Source organism: Populus nigra, chromosome 18 (genome assembly GCF_951802175.1).
Source record: "Populus nigra chromosome 18, ddPopNigr1.1, whole genome shotgun sequence".
Lineage (NCBI taxonomy): Eukaryota > Viridiplantae > Streptophyta > Magnoliopsida > Malpighiales > Salicaceae > Populus > Populus nigra.
Genome location: NC_084869.1, coordinates 10,695,048 through 10,705,351, shown reverse-complemented (window position 1 = coordinate 10,705,351; position 10,304 = coordinate 10,695,048). Strand labels below are relative to the sequence as shown.

Genomic DNA, 10,304 nt, shown 5'->3' with positions numbered 1-10,304 from the left:
AACTTGAGCTATAATTTTTTTTTCTTTTTAAAATACATTAATAATACCTAAATATTTTTTTTGAGTTATCTTTTTTAATCCAGCCTATAAGTATCATAGGCAAACGTAAACAACCGATGAAAAGAGGGATAGTACAGTCTAATATTAATTAGGCAAAATTAATAAAATCAAAATGCTTGAAATTCATGAGGTAATATGTTAAAGGACTAAATTGAGGTTTTTTTTTTCTTAAAGGGGTATAAGAGTAATTAAGGAGGTGGTAAGCACAGACCAGAACTGCTTGAATTTGAAGCATTGGAAGGTCCGAACGGTTACCTACCTTTCACGCTTTCACGCTTTCACACCCGCACCCGCACCCGCACCCGCACCCGCACCGGCACACGTCTGGCTATAAATAAATCCTTCTCGCCCGGTTCTCCCCGCTCTCTGTTTCATTAAAATTAAAAAAAAAAAACCCTGCTCTCTCCCTGCTAGAGGAAGAAAATAATGGCAAGCAGTGCAGCTGCGAACTTGGAAGATGTTCCATCAGTGAATCTCATGACTGAGCTCCTCCGTCGCATGAAGTGCTCCTCCAAACCCGACAAGCGTCTCATTCTCATCGGTTTGTATCATTTTCTACACTTCTCTTCGTCCCCCCCCCCTCTCTCCACACAATACTCTGTTTTGTTTATGTGGCATGAACTGCAATGCCTAAAGTTTTGGTCTTTTTTGGTTTTTAATTTCGTGGGGCATTCAGATCCGGGAATTCTTTTTTTTTCTTTTTTGTTAAGATGTTTCAATTTTTCTGTTTGTATGTTTTGCTTGGTTGTTGAGGTAATTGAGGAAAAAGAAAAAAAGAAAAGAGCTTTTGTTTCTGTGGCTTTAGTTGAGAAGTGGGTTTTGGTTTTTGCTTGTTCACAGAGCTGGGAATTTGAGAAGAAAGTAAAGGAAATCTACTTCACGGTGGCAATTTTAAACGTGAGAGTGATTGTTGAGGCTTTTGTGCTTTTAGTTATATCGAGATGCAGTGTTTGGAGAATGCACAACTAGAAATTAGTTTTATTAAATTACTTTGTGCCCGCTTTGTTTCGTCAAGCAGGTTTTGGCAATCTGACTGCTGTTTTCAAATTTGAATTCAAGGATGATAACGTTACATGATAGGAAGAAAATCCACAGCGTTTAGGGCCATTTGTGTTTTAAACAGTTCATGCTCTGAGACCCACTAGATGGAATTTGACATTTCTTGTTAAAAGGGGGCTGTTTCCAAAAAAGTATATCGAAATATTTCTTTTTGAATTTTCGGAGTTCACCAATGCAAAACACACCGAACACAAATATATATGTATTCATTGTATTGCCTGATTGTTTACCTTTTAATCAGGTAAAGGAATGTTTTCTTGGCTGGAATATTTGGTTTTTGAGTTCAATATGTACGATGGTTTTCACTTTTTATTTTTCGTTTCAGCCCCTTTAGCATGCTACTCTGCTGTTGCGGTTTTGCTAGGATTAATATTCTACCTTGATTTTATGGTTAGACTGATAATTTCAGATCCAAGATGTTTATATTGGAGAATACTGTCGGTACTGCTTAATACCCCTGTAATTGACCACCTCAATACATTCTCATTTTGTAACAAATGCATGTTTGCTTATTCATATTATTTGGTGAAAACTTTCTACTGATTTCAGTATTTTTGTTAGCAACCAATCAGTCAATTAAACCATAGCTTCTGTCAGAAAGCTTCCATCACTGCAAGTAATCTCTTAGTTTTGTGATTGGCAGGCCCTCCTGGATCAGGAAAAGGTACTCAATCACCAATCATTAAGGACGAGTACTGTCTATGCCACTTGGCTACTGGTGACATGTTGCGAGCTGCTGTTGCCGCTAAAACCCCTCTTGGGATTAAGGCTAAGGAGGCAATGGACAAGGTTGAAATTTCAACTATTTTTATGTTCCCTGGTTCTTCTTTGGTGTTCTTTCTTTTTCATAGTTTCTACTGGATTTAGCTAATGGAAGAGTTTCATATGGTTTTCTCAGGGGGAACTTGTTTCCGACGACTTGGTTGTGGGGATCATAGATGAAGCAATGAAGAAACCTTCATGTCAGAAAGGTTTCATTCTAGATGGATTTCCTAGGACTGTGGTCCAAGCAGAGAAGGTGCCAAACTATCAATATCTAATTGTGTGCTTGTATGAATGTGAATAAATATATTCATCAACAATGGGTGTGTTTATATGTTTCTAGCATTGGATATTTTCAATTGATTCTTTTTTGTAAATGCTTCTAACCATGAATTGCTTACTTTTTATGTGCAGCTTGATGAAATGCTTCAAAAGCAGGGAGCTAAAATTGACAAGGTGCTTAATTTTGCAATTGATGATGCAATTTTGGAGGAGAGGATCACTGGCCGGTGGATCCATCCTTCCAGTGGCAGAACCTACCATACAAAATTTGCACCTCCCAAGGTTCCTGGTGTTGATGATGTAAGGAAACATGAATGATCCTTCTTTTACATGTTTTTGTTTTCACATTTTATTTAATTGGATTTTGAAGTGCATATATTGATGTTGGGAGAATGTAGCGACAAATAAACTGGTTAATGAGTGCATATTCCAAATATGCTAGTCTGTAACATCAATTGTGAACAGTCCTCGGTAATTGTGATCTCCTGCACTTGATGTTATTCTTACATATTACCGATTGTCAATACTTGGGCTGAGTGGCAGTGTTCTGGTTGTATATTTGTAGACTGCCATTGGACAGGTTATTCAAAAAAAATATATTTAAACAACAGAATATTTGAAAATCAACTGCAGTTTTTAAAACTGTTAATTTTCATTCTAAGTTTGATAAGGAGTTGATTATGTTAAGAGGAGGTGATCTAGCCATTGGTTATCCATCTCAACCAAAATTGTGGGATTGGGTACTTTTTGAGAGCCAATTGAAAATTGTTTGCAGGGAAGCTATTTGGCACCACATATTTGGGTTGTGTTGTTTTTGTGGATAGATTATTAATCTACAAACTGTGCTTGCTGCATCACTGCTGTTGCAATATATGTTCACGGACTTGCTTCTTTCTTTTGGTTTCTTGAAGGTAACTGGAGAACCTTTGATTCAACGCAAAGATGATACTGCAGCTGTTCTTAAGTCAAGGCTAGAGGCATTTCACAGGCAAACTGAACCGGTATGCTTTTTGCTTTTTATCCATGTGAAAATGATGCATTTCTTGCTAAAGAAGTCCCTGCTTTGGGTAAGGAAAGAATGGCTTGTGGAGATGTAGATTTTTAAAGTAAAACGATTGATTCCTAGCTGATTACAAGAAGCCTAGTCAAAAAGGAATCTATTCCTATCTAGTAAGCTTTATTTCATTACCTTTGGTGACACCACAGTGTTGGATTCAATTATCTAGTCACCCATGGAAAAATGGACAAGGATCCAACTCCTGTTATAGTATTTAGGTGGTGGCACTACATGTCGGTAGGGGGCAAGAGAAAAATGCCTTTAAGCCATGGACGTGAGAGTACTCGAACCAGGGTTTACTTCTCCCTACTTAGGACAACTATCTTCTTGGGCCTTCGGTATTATATTTAATTTATAAGCACAGAAAGGTCTTCTTGGCTGGTCTGTTCACAAGCTATCTTTTATGAACACGATAAAAAGTGTTCTCACTCAATTCTATCAAGTGTCAAGTCTCCAGGCATCACATGGTAATATGCCGTTGTGTTTTTCACAGCAACTTGTGCTTGTGGCCATTCATCCCAGGGCCTCCTCTCTTACACGTTGTATTGTGATAGTATAAAGTTCTCTTATGGACATGAATCTTGCCATTAGAATAACACAAGTCCTGCCGGATTTCAATTAGCTTTCATGGAAATATTACCCTATAGTATGGCTGCTTATATTAAGTCATTGAGTAACGATGATCACCAAGTCTCTGGATGGTTATGTAGCCCACTTGAATCACCTCTTTGGTTTTAGCTCCTAGATTTCTTCTCCATTGTTAATCCTGGCTGTGTCTTGCCGCTCACTGTATATTATTGTCCTCTTAGTTGGTGCCCTACTGAAATCTGATGGTGCTCTGGATGCTTGGAATGCAGGTTATTGGTTATTATAAGAATAAGGGTGCTGTTGCAGAGCTTCATGCAGAGAAACCGCCAAAGGAGGTTACAGCCGAGGTTCAGAAAGTGCTTTCCTCATGAAATTGGGGCCCTTTGGACTCGTAACATATTATTTCCCTTGGGAATTCAGCGAATTTTGTTTTCATATGTATCAAACATGTTGTCACATACGCTGATCATTTTGCTTTCCTTTTATTTTATTTGCGAATTGCCGGCAGCCTTTTGTCACTGAGGAAATAACCGAGTACACATACAAAATAAAAGATGCTACAGGGTTGGCTTATGTTTTTCTCTCCTTTATTACTGTTGGTTTTATCAGTGGAGATGCTTTTATGCAGCTGGGTTTTTTGTTGCGGCAAAACAGTGGATTCATCGTTGTCAATTTTGGCCGCCTCTTTTGCTGCCTCCCATTCCCTGAAAACGCTGCCACTTGCCACCACCCTGCTTCCAGTCTTTTTGGCCCTGTACTTCTCCAAGTATTGTTCAAGCTTTTGTAATCACCCTTGCCGAAAAGGTTAATAAATACAAGTAGCCTTCAGAGTTGGGATGAGTGTTTGGGTTTAGGAGGTGAAACCCTAAATTAGTTATTTACCGAGATAAAGCCAAATGGGTTTGCTCAGCCTGAAAGTGCTCCTAAAGCTTCTGCATGATACTTTCCTCTTAAAGCTACCACATGCAGAAGCATACTCTTTCAAATGATAAATCCTGTATCAAAACACACAACGAGTAGATATTCCAATCGTTAACTGAAAGTACGACACCCCTGCCAGTCACAAACATGGGGGGGAAAACGCAATCTGATCCAGCGATTTATTTATCATTTACTACACATGGAAGTAGACTTTAGCATTTAGGCACAACAGTTATTTTATGAATTTAAAGATGGTAAAGTCCAGCAAAGATGAGGTGCGGTGACCTACATATCTACTGTAATCTTAGCATCCAGATCAGAGAACTCTTGGAAAAATGCCTTGAAATGCTCATAGGTGTGCATGACATCATCAACAGCACACATCTCTCTTATACTGTGCATCGATAGTTGTGGAGCACCAACATCAACAGTACGAATCCCAACACCGCTTGCTAGGATTGGACCAATAGTTGAACCACAGACCATGTCATTGCGGACCACAAAATCCTGCATTTACAGTGATTTCATGATAATCAATTCATCTACCCAATACTGAACTGCTACTACCTATGCTGCAACATATAATCTCCATTTCACTCGCTATGTCTTCTGTGTCAATGGTGACGAAGATTGGAAGATTCAAAATGCCAAGAGAAGAATGATAGATCAAGTCAAAGCTACAATATGTTGTGTTTTGATTTGTAACAGTATCTCATTCCCTGAGTGCCCAAATATTCAGGAAACAATTATTTGTTCTAAAAAATCAGCGTGGAATGCATCTGGTCCCGTCACTTTGAGTATCAAATCGTCATCAATGCTTGAAATCACATTGTTTTGAAAGGAGAAATGATGGAGAACAAATTGGACAGTATTATGCTTGTCCAGTTCTTATAGAAATTAAAATAATTCAACTCAATCAAATGATAACATTACTTTACCAGGAATTCTGTTTGTTATACATGTAACAATCATAATATTCAAGTCGGGAGAGAACTGACCTGGGTGGGAAGGTTATGCTTTGTCGCTATCTCCCTAAATAAAAAGGAAGTGACTGCATTTGTTGCGTAGCGCTGATTCGCGTTGTGTTTGATTACAAGCCCACCATGCAGCTTGGGCTGATGATTATCTTCATGTTTGTCCTAGAAACGACATATCCCATATTAGAACAGTCTGAAAGAATAAACCACCTGAATGAACAATAAGGCAAAGTACCATATAATTAGGATGGAGAGCATGTGCCATGTCAGCAGATACAAGGTAACTCTTCTGAATAGCCTTTGGAAGCAGCTGAAAAGAAATCAAAGAAAAGAAACAATTATGTTCATGAATGGAACTATGATTTAATTTCAAGACAATTATCCCACTCCCTCAGACCATGCATCCCCAGTTTTTGCTCCTCCACATACCCATGCGGGTCAAACCCATAAGCCCGGCTGATGTAATAGCCCTTCCCTATGGGAATGGACTAACATCCTCGTAACTCACCAATGTTAGGTGAGAAATTTACAATTATCATTTTACTATTGCAAACTTATCTAAATTTATCAGACAAGTGAAACACGAAATAAACACTAATATGCTGGCGATCATGCTCAACTTTGTGTCTTAAACTCCTAATTAAGATGCATGAATAAAACAAGTTCCAACAAAATAGAAACTAAAACTGTTTCTTATAAGCCTATATCATTTAGAAGATAAACTCAGGTTCATAGCTTGACCAAAATTGAAACTATAACTAATTTCATTCCTGAAGAAGAAGTCATAATCAGATAATAACGCACCTTGGAATCTGAATCAAAGGAGCTTGTGATTCGTGATAGAGCATCTAGCATGACAGGAGACCCGGCTCCTTGTGCTGAATGAGATCCTACCTCTTCATGGTCAAACAACGCCACCATCCTAACACCACTCTCTTCCTTAAGGTCACTTTCAGTAGATGTTGCATCTATCAGTGCCTGTAATTAAATTGAAATAGCAGAAATGACAATAAGTTTCTGTTGGAGTGTCAAGACCAGTTTTTCTCTTGTGCAAAAGTGAAAATAAACATAAATGAAGTGCATGGGATAATTGGAGTTATTTTGCTGCTGGATGACATGAAACTAAAGTAGGTTGTCAACATGACTGGTAAATGATCCAAATGGTTCAGACAATTTCCAGTTCTGATCTTAACCAAAATTTTACTTCATTATCTCACCCACCCTAGGAAAGAAAATGGTAGTGGAAAAAATTATTTCCACCAATATAAATACAACATAACTTAAACTCAAAGAACTTTGAACATCAAATTCAAACTTAATCACACTATCTTAAGTGAAAATCCTTATTTTCACTGTGAACCGAAATTAATTTCCAGAATAGAAAAGAAGCTTAAACTCAAATACGACAAACCTAGTTTCCAAACTTCAAATGAAAAATGAAACTCCACACAATCACTTGGCTTTGTCCAACAATGAATTCAAACCAATGCCTAATTCTCAGCACAAACGAGGATCATCAAAATGACAACTTTGAATTTGATTCACTCACGACACAAGAGAGAACACAATAAGTTGTGTGTTTAGTAGAACAGATGGCATCAGAAAAATTTATAGTCAGAAGATAGAAAACCTGGGGCTTGGGACATGATATTACATAAACCAACATGATATCTTATATCTGACATGAGATGGCATTGTGTGTTCAATAGAACAACAGCAAACCTTGTAGTCAGGTAACAGAAAGACAATGCGGTGATAATGGGACTGGTGTACAGGACCAGGTATCATACAAACCAACAAGATTTCAGATCTAAGAAATCCATAACACGTAATACCTTCAGAGAGCAGAATGAGCTGCAGAGGTTATCGAGCCTTCCAGAGAAAATAAATTCCTTTGCAGCTCCAGCTATTACACTTGGTTGAGTATCACATACTTGTAATTCAAAGTCACATATATCGTCTACTTTGCACCCAATCTGATTAGCAATCATCTAGAAGACAAGAAAGAAAATAACAGAACAACCGATGATGCAAATTAAAATTGCCAAAAAAAAAAATATATATAAAACACAAAAATAAAAGAAAAGATGAAGGAGAAAATATATTCTTGCATCAGAACTTACTAACCTCAAGTACAAGTGAGTGATGCTTTGATTTAATCATTCCTATATCAGATTTCTTCCCATCAACTTGAATTTCTTCACTCTTAACTGGACCACTTTCAGCAACTGCTTTATTGAGCTCTGTCTGTGAAAAGAAGTTTGTTAATAGACAATGGAATACATTGGTACAATATCAAGACTTCATCCCATACACTAGTATTCTAGAGAAATATCTACTTTCTCACAATAAAGTTATCAGATATTGCACGCTTAGTAGTGCTCTAGCATTAATACTTGGAATCTGAAAACTGAGCACACAGATAACTTCTGTTTGTAAGGCAGAAATAGTTGTCAAGCAGTAATCTTTGTGCACAAAAAGTAAATGAAGTCTCTCTTACTGTCTACTCTTTAAATGCACATGTAGCTTCAAGTCCCGGTTAAATCTGTATAATTTAGATCTGGTCCATATTAAGAATACACAAAGACACATTCTAGAGTGCCTCAGAAATCGATAGTTCTTCAAAGACACGAAGAAAAAATTGGTTGAAAATAATTTATTTCTAGCCACTAACTTAAGCAAAAACATCCTTTGTAGTGTAGGACACAGTTTATTTTTAAGGTTGGTGCTAAGATTCTTTATGATAAGTTGCAGCCCATCTTTTTCTAAGATTTGATAAGTCCAAAGGATTCTGCAAGATCATGGTCAACACCTATTTTATAGAATCATTATGCTTAGAACTAAGAAATTTGTTTCATCCTTATTTTTCTTAACAGCGAGAAACATAACATAAAAGGCAATCATAGCAACTAGAATAAACCCATAAATACAAGTGTGCAAACAACCAAATGATGTCAAGTGTGTGAGATTCAAAGATTACCTTAATTGATGTTGCCAAGACAGGAAGAAGTTGAGTCTCTGTGTTCACCTTGAATCCATCACTGTTAACATTGCTGTTCAGCACATAGCAAAAATTAAATGTCATAACACCAAGCACGATAAAAATGAGACTACCAAATCCAAAAACTATGAGAATCCCATGCATTAATAGCATCGACAAAACAACAAGAAACAAGTAAACAAAACAATTTATCATGCAACAAAACCTGTCTAAGTGAATTGCGATGGTAGGGACACGCAAAATGGGTTCCTCAATTCTAACTAGCCGATGGGAGTAGGAAACTGAACCATCCTTTTCTTCTTTTACAATCACCCTTCCTGCTACTGTCAAGTCACGATCGAACCATGTATGCCACAAACCACTTCCATATGTTTGGACTCCAACCTTCAAATACCCACCTTTCGTAACCTGACAAGTGCATCCATTCCCAAAAAACTTAAACCGAAGAATCACACAAAACCCAATATTTCTTTCTCAACACTTAAACAACTCAAAAAAAAAAAAAGAATCAGTAAAAAAATCACCTTGGAAACTGGCTTCAACTTGAGACAAGGACTATCTGTATGGGCACCAACTATATAAAATCCATTCCCAGCTTCAAATCTAACAAGCATGATTCCAAAATATCAGCAATATTTAATTTCTAAACAACCAAATGAAGTTGCTGCTGATGCAAAATGATTAAATTTACTATGATTAAAAATCGTTGAAGAAGGCATACTTGTTACCAACAGCGAAAGCAACGACAGTAGAGTGATTCCTAGTGAAGAAATAACGCTTTCCAGCTTCTAAATCCCAATCTTGTCTCTCTGAAACTTGCTCGTATCCCGCATTCCTCAGTCTCCTCTTCGCCTCCTCTATCAATATCCATCCATCAATCATACATACATACATACATACATACATACATACATATATGAAAAAGAAAACTGATAGTGTTAGTTAGTTGTTAAGATAGTTACCGACGGCGTGAAAAGCGGTTGGAGAAGCGTTTAAGAAGTTGATGAGTTCAGAAGCAACGGAGTTCTCCTGCATTTTTTGCATTTCAGATTGCTTTTTCTTAATGTTTGTGCTGAGTGCTGAGCGGTTTGTGTGTGTGTGTGTGTGTGTGTGTGTGTAGTTGTGGTATGGGCTTGTGGAATCAAAACTGTCACGACCCAAACGTCATGAGCGACATGAGTGAATGAACAAAGGTTTGTGAAAAGATGAGAATAATATACTTAGGAAGGAAGGAGGGAAGGAATATATTCTATGCCTTTAACCAAATATTATTCGCTTTAACCAAATAAGCGAATAATATTTGCTTTGCTTTCACACGAAGATAAAAACGTTCTCGTGTAGAATTTTTCAACACGCTTTTCTACATGAAAAAACAATAAATATAAATCAAAAAATTTATGCACTTGTCCAATAAAATAGATCATAAATAATTTCATAAATAAATTTTATAAAAAAATCATGAACAATAAATAAAAATGTAATTCAAAAAATCTGAGAAATCAGTATAGATCAAAATATTTAATATCACAATACGGGTAATTTATCTGGTTATTTTTAATGAATTTGTTTATTAAAATCAATTTGTAATATAAATTGA

At 36.8% G+C, this 10,304-nt stretch overlaps 2 protein-coding genes across 2 annotated transcripts; one reads left to right on the top strand and one right to left on the bottom strand.

The window, feature by feature from the left end:
* Positions 1-413: 413 nt before the first annotated feature.
* On the top strand, positions 414-4,381 carry LOC133678594 (adenylate kinase 4). The gene is made up of 6 exons (XM_062100965.1): positions 414-601; positions 1,763-1,908; positions 2,018-2,137; positions 2,296-2,463; positions 3,075-3,164; positions 4,078-4,381. Exons 1-6 carry the CDS (start codon positions 487-489, stop codon positions 4,177-4,179), a joined length of 741 nt encoding a protein of 246 aa, XP_061956949.1. The 5' UTR covers positions 414-486; the 3' UTR covers positions 4,180-4,381.
* A 504-nt stretch (positions 4,382-4,885) lies between these two features.
* On the bottom strand, positions 4,886-9,930 carry LOC133678593 (probable aspartyl aminopeptidase). Its single transcript, XM_062100964.1, has 11 exons — positions 9,670-9,930; positions 9,429-9,564; positions 9,232-9,310; positions 8,913-9,115; positions 8,687-8,759; positions 7,834-7,953; positions 7,542-7,697; positions 6,511-6,684; positions 5,942-6,016; positions 5,728-5,868; positions 4,886-5,236 (listed from the first exon to the last, which is right to left on the bottom strand). Exons 1-11 carry the CDS (start codon positions 9,749-9,751, stop codon positions 5,015-5,017), a joined length of 1,461 nt encoding a protein of 486 aa, XP_061956948.1. The 5' UTR covers positions 9,752-9,930; the 3' UTR covers positions 4,886-5,014.
* Between the last annotated feature and the right edge of the window lie 374 nt (positions 9,931-10,304).

Bases quoted from the DNA above. Each gene is read 5' to 3' on its own strand.
- LOC133678594 (XM_062100965.1), top strand. From the start codon at position 487: ATGGCAAGCAGTGCAGCTGCGAACTTGGAAGATGTTCCATCAGTGAAT. The intron at 1,909-2,017 runs GTTGAAATTTCA...TGGTTTTCTCAG, and splicing joins CTAAGGAGGCAATGGACAAG to GGGGAACTTGTTTCCGACGA. The intron at 2,464-3,074 runs GTAAGGAAACAT...GGTTTCTTGAAG, and splicing joins AGGTTCCTGGTGTTGATGAT to GTAACTGGAGAACCTTTGAT.
- LOC133678593 (XM_062100964.1), bottom strand. From the start codon at position 9,751: ATGCAAAAAATGCAGGAGAACTCCGTTGCTTCTGAACTCATCAACTTC. The intron at 8,760-8,912 runs GTTTTGTTGCAT...TGTGCTGAACAG, and splicing joins ATCGCAATTCACTTAGACAG to CAATGTTAACAGTGATGGAT. The intron at 7,698-7,833 runs GTTAGTAAGTTC...CTTGTCTTCTAG, and splicing joins ATCACTCACTTGTACTTGAG to ATGATTGCTAATCAGATTGG.